This window comes from Archocentrus centrarchus, chromosome 20 (assembly GCF_007364275.1).
Source record: "Archocentrus centrarchus isolate MPI-CPG fArcCen1 chromosome 20, fArcCen1, whole genome shotgun sequence".
Classification (NCBI taxonomy): domain Eukaryota; kingdom Metazoa; phylum Chordata; class Actinopteri; order Cichliformes; family Cichlidae; genus Archocentrus; species Archocentrus centrarchus.
The window spans coordinates 13,685,240-13,698,907 of record NC_044365.1 but is presented as its reverse complement, the minus strand read 5'-3'; the positions used below and the strand labels follow the sequence as shown (position 1 = coordinate 13,698,907).

At 38.4% G+C, this 13,668-nt stretch overlaps 3 protein-coding genes across 3 annotated transcripts; 1 reads left to right on the top strand and 2 right to left on the bottom strand.

The window, feature by feature from the left end:
* Positions 1-31: 31 nt before the first annotated feature.
* Positions 32-5,352, top strand: ncf2 (neutrophil cytosolic factor 2). Its single transcript, XM_030757242.1, has 15 exons — positions 32-215; positions 427-509; positions 639-747; positions 983-1,117; positions 1,362-1,469; positions 1,670-1,729; positions 1,939-1,982; positions 2,292-2,433; positions 2,593-2,658; positions 2,869-2,923; positions 3,026-3,069; positions 3,156-3,295; positions 3,385-3,496; positions 3,779-3,899; positions 3,978-5,352. Exons 1-15 carry the CDS (start codon positions 42-44, stop codon positions 4,067-4,069), a joined length of 1,485 nt encoding a protein of 494 aa, XP_030613102.1. The 5' UTR covers positions 32-41; the 3' UTR covers positions 4,070-5,352.
* dph2 (diphthamide biosynthesis 2) lies at positions 5,352-8,653 on the bottom strand. The gene is made up of 7 exons (XM_030757243.1): positions 8,550-8,653; positions 8,129-8,305; positions 7,828-7,940; positions 7,179-7,399; positions 6,365-7,045; positions 5,711-5,893; positions 5,352-5,615 (listed from the first exon to the last, which is right to left on the bottom strand). Exons 2-7 carry the CDS (start codon positions 8,276-8,278, stop codon positions 5,488-5,490), a joined length of 1,476 nt encoding a protein of 491 aa, XP_030613103.1. The 5' UTR covers positions 8,279-8,305; positions 8,550-8,653; the 3' UTR covers positions 5,352-5,487.
* A 269-nt stretch (positions 8,654-8,922) lies between these two features.
* Positions 8,923-13,068, bottom strand: mcur1 (mitochondrial calcium uniporter regulator 1). The gene is made up of 9 exons (XM_030756610.1): positions 12,632-13,068; positions 11,664-11,780; positions 11,468-11,571; positions 11,202-11,303; positions 10,826-10,867; positions 10,580-10,651; positions 10,180-10,233; positions 9,939-10,053; positions 8,923-9,467 (listed from the first exon to the last, which is right to left on the bottom strand). The coding sequence occupies exons 1-9, from the start codon at positions 12,900-12,902 to the stop codon at positions 9,412-9,414; spliced, it is 933 nt and encodes a 310-aa protein (XP_030612470.1). The 5' UTR covers positions 12,903-13,068; the 3' UTR covers positions 8,923-9,411.
* Positions 13,069-13,668: the final 600 nt, after the last annotated feature.

Here is a 13,668-nt window from a genome sequence, read left to right as displayed (position 1 = left end):
TTACTTTGGTCTATAGCTCAGTTTACCCCAAACCTGCAAACATGTCTTTTGTGGACACTCTGCGCCAGTGGGATGAGGCTGTAACATGCGTTGACAGACAGGATTTCTCCCAAGCACTCAGGATTTTCTTGGCTATCCAAGAACCAAACTCCAAAATTTTTTTTGACATTGGCTGTCTCCACCTTCTTAACCAAGACCTTGATGCTGCTGAAAAGGTATGTCTGACCTACAAGCTAAAGCACAATACACAAATATTAACGGTTGCTATATTGTATTAGCACATTAGCCCAAACAGGAAATTCTTTTGGAAGAAGCAGACATAAAATTCTTAAAGGCTGTGCTGTCTGAAAGTGCAAGTCGCTGTGAAAGGAGAAGTCGACTTTACAATTTTTCCAGAGGAAGTGACCGTTTTTGTCTGTTTCTCAGGCATTTGATGGCAGCATACGCAAAGATGAACATTTGGCCATTGCCTTCTTTCAAAGAGGAATCACCTTTTACAAAAAGAAGAGGCAAGACACACCAATTTTTTTTTTTTTTTAAACTGACCATATTTATCTTTGATGTTTAACACTACGATTTAAAAATGTTTCATAATATATCATATGCAAAAGTTTTAACTTCATTGTTCCTATTTAAAGGTATGAGGAGAGTTTAGCTGATTTCCAGAGAGCCTTCAAAGCACTCAGGGGCAACCAGCTGATAGATTACAAAGCGCTTGGTCTCAGATACATACTATATGCTTGTGATGTGAGTATTTTTGATAAGCCACCCTATTAATAATCCGGAACACTTCATCCAAATAATTCATTCTAAAAATCAGTGTTTCCATTGCTGATGTGAGCTATTCAGTCATAATACAATTTAGCGTTTTTCTTTCCTGGACAAGGACACAGGATGAGACATTATTACCAATTCTGTTATCTGCACAAGAAATTTATAAGCCAACAGGATAAAAATAGTGACAGGCTTAATATCTCCACAGGTTCTCCACAATATGGCCTTGGTTGACGCTCATCTGGGTAACTGGGAAAAGGCCCAGGGACACCTTATGAGGGCTCTCGACTACAAGACAGAGGCCAAGTTTAATATCATCGACAATGCTCTGCATTCAGTCCTAGTCAGTTGTGATACAATCATTATTGTCAACATAATAAATGTATTTATATTCATCATAGCAAATTTTGTATAGTTTTTTCATTCAGTTGACCTACATTTAATGACGGCTAACATGCACTGATCTAATTTTACTTTAAATCAGTTGAAGGGTCAACAATAAGACATGAGCACTATTATTTACACACTGGTATTTTAGCCACTGGCAAATATTTTAAATAGCACTCATAATGGAATTTCACCAACAGAAACAGAAACTTTTCAAACTGGTCGAGTTCCCATCAAAAATGCTGTTCAAACCAAATAAGCACTATGTTGCAGAGCTGGAGAAGAAGGACTACCTGGGCAAAGCAAAGGTAACCCTTTATCCAATCTAGTGTGATTAAAAGCCACTAAAACTGAACACAACTACATCGTATCATGTTGGGTAAAATGTCACTCTGTTTGTGGTTTTATATTTAGACAGAACTCACTTTGATATAATTTGGAGAAAACTAAATAATTGTTCAGTGATATCTATAAACTTCTCTCTCTCTCACCCCCCTGCTATCATCAGGTTGTTGCCTCTGTTGTTCCTCAAGATGAGTTCTCTGGATTTGCCCCATTACAGCCACAGGTGACACACGGGTTCTTATCGACAATAAAACAAATTTTACAGTCGATACAGTTGTGCTGCATTATAGAGTAAATGAATTCATGAAAGTTCTGTTCTATTTGAACATGTAATACCTGCTTTACAATGATAAAAATTACTGTTAGATTGAACCTATACATACTGCTTTGCTTCAGCATGGCACTGACTCTGGTTTTGTTCACATCTGACAGGTGAAAGATGGTCCAACTTCTCCAAAAGAACCAGAGGTTCTGAGGTACAACAGTCACTTTGTATCCATACATATCTGAAACGCTCTAAACAGACTTATCTTAGTATCTTTTAAATGCCTGACTATTGTAGTTGGCAAGTATTTGTGATATATGGATTCTTCACTGCACATGTGCACAAAGCAGAAACAGAAAATGGGGGGAAAGCATCACTCATGAGCCTTTCGCAAAGAGGAAATATGAATCAAAGTGCAAATTTAATAAATAAAACAAGAAAATAGAAATGTACAGTTACACAGTAGTAACTGTAGCTTCTCTGTCTCTTGATGCCATGTGGACATTTCTTGTCTTCACAGGGCTTTGGAAGGAGAACCGCACACTGTGCTGTTTGAGTTTGTTCCTGAGACCAGTGATGAGCTGGCTGTAGTGCCGGGCAATATTGTGTTTGTGCTGCAGAAGGGTGCTGACAACTGGGCATACGTGGTCTTCAATGAAAGAGTAAGGCCTCTACATCTGAAGCTTTTCTGCTACTGTGCAACTTTACACCATATTTCCAGTAAATTCATGTTTTTATGCTCATCATATGTACTTTCATGACTCAAATCGTGCCTTGCTATTGTCTGCTCAGAGTATAGATCACTGTGCTGTCTTTTATAGCGGGGACTCGTTCCTTACAATTATCTGGAACGTTTGGAAATCTCGTTGGCTTCTAAAAAAAACAAGGTAAGAAGTTATTTTTCATTATTCTGTCATAATAATAACTGCAGTAACATTAACACTAAAAACATTTTAGTTTCCTTTCAATGTGTTTCTTTAAAATGTGTTCTAATAAATTCCCAGCAGTCTTACTGACATTTCTATGCATACTTTTCAAATTTTTAAAATGGCACTTGTTTTTTTTTTTGTATTTTGAATGGGAACAACTATAAACAGGGAATAACGCCACCTCCAAGCCGAGAACCACCCACCAGACCTGAAAGGATACAAGGTAGACTTCTCTGGCACAGCGTACAAAAACGAAATCAGGATTTTCCAATGATATCGGAGCCTGATGTGAAAAATCTAATTTTCCACATTTTCTGTACGTAAGGTCTTACTCCAAGTGAAACAAGCAGTGGAAACCGTCAGCGTAAGGTATGCCAAAGAAAATGTGAAGTACTGAAATGTTTTGTGTTTTGATTTTTTATTTAATTCCACTTATTTCCTCTCATTAAATCCAGTCTCCAGACAATTCCTGTATCGTCAAAGTGCACTTCGTATTCAACTTTGTCGTCTCAGTACCGCGTGGGTCACCCTACGTGATACTGATTGAGAAAATCAGCAAGAAGCTGAATCTCCCTTCTACTGCGTTCACCTTGAGGTTGAGCACTTCATTAGGAAAATAGAAATATTTAAAATGGTTGGTATATTCTGCTCGAATACATAACGGAATACCTTTATTTGGTTTAGTTTAACCTCTGAGGCAAGTGGACAAAGTGTACTCAATGCCAACACAGACACTGAAAAGCTGTGGAGCCGTGCCAGCGGTGGGCGCATCACCTTGTGGTGTAACGCCAAGGAGGTAAGGAAGTGACGATTTATTGCTGTTTTATAGTTAAAAAATATTTCCAGTATTGGTGTAATAAAGTACTATTAGTATCTTTTTTTTTTTTTTATGTCTCTTACCACTCACTGTATTCTGGAGGACAGAAGTCCCAATTCATTTGATTATGAACTAAATCAACACAGCCACGAAACACAGAATAATGTGCTGGCCACTTTCCAATCATTGCACACTTTTTTACATTTTGTGCAGCTTTTAATTAAACTGAGTCGATAACCACTGTGTGTGTTGTGATTACAGCAAACCGATGGAAAACCTCAGGAGGAGGAGATTCAGCTGGTGGCACTTCACTCCTATGAGTCATCAAATCCAGAGGATCTAAATTTTCAGCAAGGGGATAAAATCACACTTCTCTCTAGAGGTGAGACCAGATATTATATATTAAAACCTATAATGTGACAGAATATATTATTCTAATTTACAATTTTTTTATATTTAGTTAACCAAGACTGGCTGGAAGGGCAGTGCAATGGGAATACTGGTATATTCCCTGCATCCTTCGTGGAAGAAGCTCCCGGGAATGGCCAGTGATTTATGTAAATGTGAGAAAGGCCAGGTACTAATCTGTTATAAAAGCTGAAAACACTGATCAACAAGTTTTCAAAAGTTGTCCAGAAAATCGGCCATTTCTTATGGATTTTGATGTACTGAATCCAAATATGACAAAACAGCTGATTATATTTAACATTTCCCACTTATGTCCATTATTTACATGAGTTTTAAATCATAAATTGTAAGGTTATCTCTTCTCATTTGTTTATATTGCTTCATATGATATTTCTTGCATGTGTGTGTGGGATGTTGCGACATGGAGAACCATCAGTTTCATCAGTTCCCCAGAATTTTATGACATGTACAATGCTGAGCAAAAGTCTTGAACCACCCCCACATTTCTTTGGATTTTGCGTCCAAGGAGCCAGACTTCATTGTATTTTTTTTTTTAAGTGCTCTTGCGCAATAGTTCTTCAGGCTTTCTTAAGACCTTTCAAAGTTTGTTTAGGACAAAAGCATGATAATCACCCCAAACACAGCCAATGCAGTTAAAGCATGGAAAGAAAAACACTATCAGTCATTGATTGGCCTCCCCAGACACTGGACTTCAACATTATTGAAGCTGTGTGGGATCATCATGACAGAACAGAACAAAAGGCAGCCAACATCCAAAGACTTGTTAAAATTATACAAACTCTGTTTTTTGCCGTACATACTGCATTTCCATGCATGTTTCAGTTAATAACTGCACTTCTTTGCCATGTTCCTAGCTAAATATAAAGAAATGAAATATACAGTACTGTGCAATACTTTTGCACAAAAGGTATTTTTTTATTTATCAATGTAGGGCACCAACACAGGAAATGCAAAGGTTGCATGCAGTTCACTGGTGCAGGCTCTATGAGTCACAGTACGTTCTCCAGCATATTGTTAGAAAAAGAAAAATATGACTTGGATACTTTAATATGCTCAGTGAACTATTTAACTTTACTCTGCTGCATTATAGATTTCCTGCTGCTACAAAGGCGATATCCAAGGTCAGTGTATAGGTCAAAAGGTCAAATAGAGATAATAAGATTTGAAAAGTGTATTTCATACTTGATAGATTTCCATACAAGCCAATTTCATCCAAATTGGATGAAAAATTTAGGAAGAGTGGCCGTTTGGAACCTACCCCCATTCAGGATCTATTTTCCAACATTTAAAAAGTCATTTTTAGTTTAGTCATTTCTGGTTTCAACTAAGAAGTTTTGGTCTATCATGATGTCATAACCGATTGAAACCAATGAATCATTGATTGCTGTAATTTAAATAAAGACTACCACAATCTAGTACTGATGTTATTACAAAATACATTTAATAATGACTTTCAACTTCCAGTAAATACATGACACATTTGGTAAGTTTGCAAATTAATAAATAACCTGATGAAGATCTTGTTGATTATTGTTAAATCATCACGAAGATGTTCCCTCATCCTCGTAGGCTATAGCTATGCCTCTCCTGCCCTCTACTGCCTTCACCACAGGTGTTTCTCCCAGCTTCTGCTCTAAGCCACGCCAGCTTCGACCTGCCAGAAAAGATGCTGAAAACAAAGAAATTTGTGAAATGTAATACAACATATTTATATGGGTCTATTTCTCCATGGAAATACATGTACTATGTTGATTAGTGGCATACCAGCTGAGTTTGTGTTGGCTACAGTCAGCGTCTGGTTCCTCAAGACCACAGAAGACCCATAAGAGGGCTCTGCAGGCTCACTGCTCAGGAGACTGTGGCTTCGCAGAGCACCCGTGATTAATGAAATGTCAGTTTGATCCTCCGCCTCCTGCTGATCAGTCAAAGGTACATGACTCTGTCCACCTACAGCAAGTTTGGGAAGAAAAAGAGGGTGGGCATAGAAAAATTAAATAACATTCGTTACGCTACTGATGATAGAAATCTAAAATTTCCTGTAAGTTGGAGCTACTGAAGAGCTGTATTCCTTTCAGAGCTACAAAAACATGACAGGAACTGCCTGTTTCTAAATTAACAGACCTATTCAACCTATTCAACTTGAAAAATAAGACAGACCCCTTTTATATGAATTCAGTGTTTATCCAATCTGAAAAAGATTAAACAGTCTCCCATACAAACCAAAATACAGCACATATACCCAACACCACATAAGCTACTTCTGGCTGCTTCCTTATTTACAAGGAGGTCACAGCAGTTAGCTCTGCAAACATGTAAACCTTTACAGTAGGGAGCTGTATAATCAAACATCCTTAACATGAAAAAAAAAAATGCTTTGAGAGTTTAATAACAACTAATGAGAAAAGATTCCAATCAAACCTGGCAGGAGATTACGAAAGTCTGTGACGTAGTCCTCTGACCATTCCCTCTTCTTGTTGCAGGCCACCTCCATCTCAAATGGTGTCACTACAGGTTTATAAAACTCACTCGAGTCCAAAAGTGAGCTCTCTGGACATGCAATTACGACAAAGATGTCAATTTCAAGAAAGTTTGCTAGTTTGGGTACGTTCAGTTTCCCCACTGCAAACATGTAGCTCTTCTTGCCAGCTCTCTTGATAGTCTCCTTCAGCTGCTCTAGGATGGAGAGGTAATCGGCCACCCCGAGAGTGCCAACCAGGATGCCAACCACATTGGCATCCTTGGCCCTTTCTATAGCATAGTATCGCTTCATCAGTGCACGGTTGATGCTTATAGACTCAACCCTTCCCTTCATTGTCACAGGGTCAAAAGAGCAAAATGAGCAACGATTCCAAGTCATCATGAAGTTTCGCAGGGTCGCTCCCTCCTGGCCCACATAAAACATACTATAGTCCGTGATGCTTAAACCACTTTTCAAGGCGAACTGACGTCCAAACTGATAGATAACCTGGCTGTCATCTTGCTCAGCATTATCAGCTTGTCTTTTAATCCGGCCGTGACTGTAACACTGCTCCCCTTCAACAAGTAGTTCTGAGACAACAAGGTTTGGATACTCGGGTGACAGGAGAGCCAAAAGATTATCTGGGGGAAAAAAGAAATTTATACTTGTAAATATCTGTGGACTGATGGTATTGACAGTTCATAATCTGTCTTAAAATGTCATAATTCTGTGAAGGATGGCACATAACCATTTGAAAGATGACTGCTAACTTACTAATAGCATGAGCATAGTTGACATCATAGAGGATGATGATGTGGCTGTGTTTGTCAGGGTAGAGTTCTCTGAAGGAGGAGGCACAGTTCTCCACATCCACTGCTCTTTTCTCAAACACATATAACAAGGGCAGCCTTTTGGAGGGGCTGAGGCAAGCACTGCCATAGTGCACAATGCAGTCAGCTCCAACATGTTCTGCAGCTACCTCATCCACACAGCAACTGCCCATGAGAGTTCAACAAAAGATTGTTAAAAAAAATAGTAGCAGCTTTATAAAACTAGTCAACACCACTAATACATGAAGCTTTTACTTCCACATGGTTTTATCTAACACTGAGTAAAGCTTATATATCAAAATAAAACTTACAGTAGTGGCTAAAGCTGGTGTTAGGCAGCTTTACCAAGTATTTAAAAATATGTGGTGAATACTTTTAATGTATGAACATAATGTCACTCTCATAATTTGAGAGTGACATTATGTTCAATAAATGAAATTAAATGAAGCACCAAATGTTTAATATTGACATGTACTGAAATGCAGAGCTGACATTTTAAATTCAAAGACTGACAGGTGAGGTGTATATTTGAGTCTACTTGATGACTCAAAACCATAAAACAAAGATTAAGTTTTTTAAATCTGTTGTGTTACCTGCCATAGGAAGTATCACCCAAAATATACGACTTGGCATTTGTGTTTCTCTCAATCTCTCCTGCAACTGCAACCGAATCCACCAGCAGCTCATCAGGAAACTGCAGAGCTACCTGTACACATGAACCAGTTTAATGATGAGAATATCCAATGCATATGTGAAGTACTGCTTCACATTTTTCGACTTCAGTTGCTTAAATAATTTTTAAAAAGTGGTTAAAAATGTCTGACTACAAGACCGTAAATACTGTTGTAGACAAATGGGAGTGAAATCATACGGAAGTAAAAAGTTATGGCCCACCTTTTCAAATCGATGCTCGTGTATAAAGTCGCAAGTTTTCTTAATCTGATACAATTCTCCCAGTTTTTCCGCAGGGGTGCTCGTTTTCGCTGTGACGTCCACCACACGTTGAATTACCGTTTCCGAGCTGCTGCTGAACGCATCAGCCATGTCTGCGCCGTGAACGCGTAAAAATGCCTGCAAAAAAACCCACAACAACCTACATTCAGCAAACTCAGTTAAATCTAATGGAGTTCTGACCGACGGTGACGAAAATCTTAACACTGAAAACAACAAAAAATGCGGAAAATGTAGTTTCATTGCCTGCTAGCTTAGCTGGAGCTAATTTGAGTACAGGTCTCTGCGGAGCCTCTGAACAAATTAACTGTTGTTTATAACTAATCCGATTGTGTACTTACATGACAACACACAGTATACTTACAATTCAGTGTCATGAGAATAGCTACTGTCTTGTAAATGCTTAATTGACAGCTACACACGTGTCGGTAGGGTATTCCAGTACTTCAACTATAAATCACTTCCAGGTCAAGTGTTTTTCAAAATAAAAGCCATTGAAATTCCTCATCGGTTTTTAATTTTTAATGGCATAATTTAAAAAAAATTTAATAAACATGTCTTGCTCGTTTAATAACCACGACCTCATTAAAAATATCTCATTTGTAGCTCACTGTGTTACAAGACAAAGCTTTCCCATCATTTAATGATCAAGGATTATCACAAAGAAAATGAACCTTTATGACTTTATAAGACTAAAAGGATGAGCATCACAAACAACAGCAGCATCAATTTTACATTTACTGATAACACATTTTATTTAATTAATACATATGTCCCAGAATCTTTCACACATTTCTGAAACAACGAAATGTACATTAGTCTTTGTGCGTCTTATGATAATCTTTCCAGTATCTAAAGACTGACATATACAGATACATATTTACACATGTTCAATAATTACACATTGGAAACTTTCACTAAGTGTATTGCCAGCTTGGTTCCAGCAGCCATAAAATAACAATGGGCAGCTTTAAAAAAAAAAAAAAAACTAATTGGGTTGTGCAGTCAAACTTTCATTTATCAAAAACTTCCACTACAGACCAGGTGGGGGAGCTGTCCTTCCATAAGTTTTACTTGTGAGAAAAACTCAACACTGCCCTGGAATTAAATTAATGCACCAAGACAGCGTCAGAAGTGAAAGGTGGCTTGTTTGTGAATGTTAGTACATTCAGAGGATGCAGAGCAAAGTCAGTGTCATAATATGAATGTCATAACCAAAGTCCTGCTCACATCCAAATACGAAAGAAACCCAAGACCACAGTGAGGCATGTGAACACTGAACCTGCAAAAGAAAAAAAACAAAACAAAACATACAATTATCTGTACCAGCCGTAAGGAAAAAGATTCACATGGTTACTAAAATCCATCCATCCATTTTCTTCCACTTATCCAATTCAGGGTTGCAGGTGGGCTGGAGTCTATCCTAGCTGTCATACGGCAAGAGTCAGGATACACCCTGGACAGGTTGCCAGCCTGTCGCAGGGCTCACACAGAGAGACAGTCAACTATTCACACTCACACCTATGGGCAATTTAGAATCACCAATTAAACTAACCCCACTAATGGCATATTTTTAGACTGAGGGAGGAAACTGGCGTACCCAGAGAGAAGCCACGCAGACATGAGGAGAACATGCAAACTCCACCCAGAAAGGCCCCAGACCAGACTTGAACCCAGGACCTGTGAGGCAACAGTGCTAACCACTGCACCACCTGTAACTAGAATATCTACTATATTTAACATGCATGCATACCTGCAAGGTATTTTATAGTATCCAGTTTATGAGACTCCAACATGGTTTTCAAACCAGCAACTTCAGTGTCTATTTTCATGTTTGTCTGAGTCAAGTAGCATTCTTGTTCTGCAGTCTGCAAAACAAAAGGCAAACAGACACAGGCAAGAAAGACCCACCAAACAGCATTAAAAACCTTTAATGGACTATAGAAAAATGACTGAATATAATGTGTTATAGGTGTCCTGCATATAATACAAACCATTTCCATAATCTCATTTCGTGCTTTCAGAAGTTTCTTATCATGCTCTGCTCTCTGAAAACATAAACATTTGAGTTACAAAGGGTTTGATTTAGCTTTACTATCTATTATTTAACTATTTATTTCCCTCAGCTGAGGGCTAATGTGTGTGTATGTGTGTGTATATAAAACCAATCAACAGTGACTGGCTGTGAGCGATTTTATCTTTTGTGGTACAGCATTGGTACAACATTCACAGATGAATTTAAAAATAATATTTGAGCAACTGTAATATCAGCGCCTAAAAACATTAACATAATTATGAGGAGAATTTCATGTTGCAACAATAAAGCGCTGTCATTTTAAATTCAGTCGACCAACTTCCAAACAATATTTGAATTGACTCTTCTCAAATATTTACCAGTTCTTTTACTCGGCTCTTCTCCAAATTCATGCCCAACTTATTGTCTGAACGCACTTTACTCATTACATCCTGACAAAAGGGACACACAAAAGAGAGTCACAACACACATGCTGGCAAATAAGTCAGATCAGATTAAATGTTTCTAAAAAGAAGGATTTCTACCACATTAAGGTAAATTAAATAATATCAAGGAACGGTAAAATGCTATTCATGAAGGTTAATATGTTCACAATAACCACTTACAGCTAGTTGGACCTTGAGCTGTAATAACTGGACCTTGAGTTTCTGGGAAAAATGGCAAAACACTGGAAATATCAGATTAGAAGCATAAAGAAAGACACTGCGCAGCCATTCATGTTTCTACTATTGACAAAAAAAAAAAAAAGGATGGGAGTTATATATGACACATTGCCACTGCGGTAACTGATCTTTATCTAAAATGACATTCATTGATCATTTGTATGCAGAAGTAAAAAAAAAGGGTCAGAGTTAAAGCACGGCAACTCTCGAGCTGCAGTTTATGTACAACGACCACAGAGATCATGAGAACTGCAGTGAGCTTCGACGTGACAAATACTTTTTAGAAACCACTCAAGACATCTCAGAAAAACACATTTACCTCATTCTCTGCCAGCAGAGTAGAGAACTCGCTCGTCTCAAGAATGACCATGTCCTTCTTTACAGCTTCTATTTGCGACATCACGCGCTGCAACATGATCTCCTGCCAAGATCACACAAAACGTTAAAGGGTTGATGATCAAAATACAGTACGCAGTGCAAGTTCAAACCACTAAATCTGGCAGACTAAGACCAAGATAAAAAAAAAAAAAAAATTCCCATGCACAGCTGGGGGTCAACTGGGCACACTTCCTCCTACTGTCTCACCTGCTGCACCTTGGTTACCATGTCACTGTAAGTGACTTCCATGTTAGAGTCTGTCATCTTCATCAGTGCTTTGACCATGGCTTCAGACTGAGATGTAGTGAAACCTGTTCATAGAAAAGAAAAAGAAGGTTATGTATGAAAGAAATCAACACAGCTTGTTATTAAAAAATGCTGGAAGTTTTTAAATGATCCAAACCATTTTCCTCTAGGAGCTGCACCACCGCATGTGTATCAAAGAACAGCTTCCGGCTTTCTGACGTTGGTGCATCTGGTTTTAGATCATACTGGAAAGCTTTGACAGACGTTTTAAGTTCTGAAATCAATAAATAAGAGATTTTAGCATGATCTCAACACAGGAATTACCTACACATTACTTTCCCTTCTTTTCTTTTTTGGCATCCACTAAATATTAGTTCAGTCTCTTTTCTGTTGCTGGATGTAGCTTCTGTTTTTTCAGTCCATTCTTCATTTGAAACTGTGTTTATGAAAATACAGTGTGGGATGTGGGAAGTGGTTCATCTTAATAAATATCACTTTGCTGGTCATAAGACTTGCAGAGTAGTTTAGGTAACCTGCAGCAGTCTCTACTTTGTCTTCTATATTAACAAAAATCTAACTGAAAATCTAGACCAGGTCTAAACTTAGTCTGGGCTGGTGTATTTAAGGAATATCATTCAATGCGTTTAACTGTTACTAATTTAAAGATTCATCCACGGTAGTGATGCCTTCTCTCTGCATCTGTCCTTTGTGACCGTGATGAGGAAGTGCTAACCTAACAGCACATTTCACAGCTCCCACTGTGGCATTTATTTTATCTGTGTTAACTATTATGCAGTCAATAAAGGTTTATCGTTTTGGTTAAAAAAAATGACGATCACAGTCCAGATGAGGACTTTTATTTTGACATTCAGCAGCTCAGCTCCAACAATGGGAAAACCACAAGACCTGCAGCCACTTAAGTCCCGCGTCAGAGGGTTTGAAGGGCGTCTAACTTCTGTCATCGGAACTAATAAAGCTCCGGGTCATTTGGCCACTTTATGTAAGTTGGCGCATCACAGCCTACTACCACAAACTGCAACTTTTATAGGTCGTGGCGACGTTAAAAGTGGCTGAGATGAAGTAAATGATTGATTTATGCTGTGAGCATTTTTTTTTTTTTTTTACCTCTTACGGACATCTGAGTCACAGCAGAAAGGTGCCTAACGTTCACTCCTGGACCTCGTCTCCGTCTCAGTGGTGTCTTCTCAAAGTCGCGCACAGATGGAGCGATGAGACTCCGGAGACGCCCTGAGGTGTTGACAGCTGTCAGACTCGGCGTGCTGGAGGAAAAAGTCGCTGCTGCCATAAAAATGCTAGCTCCGTCTTGAGGGTCATACCACTTTTCTGGGCGGTTAAAAAGTTTAAGTCGAGACTGGCACTGTTTAAGCACCATCATCAAGGAGTGCGTCCCACTAGCAGCGAATTTTACCAAGGCTGTACTTCCGTCTGTGAAGAACCCTAGATGACAAACTTTCCTAATCGTGCCCGCACTCCCCTCTTTCACCTTTATTGTTCACTCGACTAGAATCCAGAAGAACTAAACTACCGGCCATCCCTTTCAAAATAAAGCACGCATATCAGTTTGTGTTGGCATACTTGATTAGGACCTAAATGCTGCTGCATATTTCCTGTAAAATTAGTACCAGTGTAGTCCCCGCCAAAATACAAAACAAGTGTACCGAATAAGAATGAATACAAAGCTTACTATATTATACTAATTAAAAAGAAAACTGTACATTTGATGATTCATATTTCAAACTTTCAGATTAGATGTTCTGGATACTACAAAATCACTTCACTAAGAGTCTGCTTTATCTCAACTTAAAATTGAAAACATGTTGGTCCAAGATGCAGATTTACTGTGGTTTCCCAGAACAAAAACAAATCTGATTGATTACAGTAAGGATTGCTTTGAGCTGTGAATAAGGCTGACTTCAGACAAGTGAAAAGGCAGAGTAGGTATATTTTAGGGACCTGTCAGCCTGCAAGAACTTCTTTGTGCAACGCTTTGGATGCAAAGTGGCAAATTAGTATAGTTTGACCCACAATTGTAAGGTACCCTTAAAGACGATCAAACTGTAATCATGTTTGCACGTTTAAAACTGAAAATAGATTTTTGACTTCAAAACTATATTAATTCTGTCCATTTGTTGCTCCATATG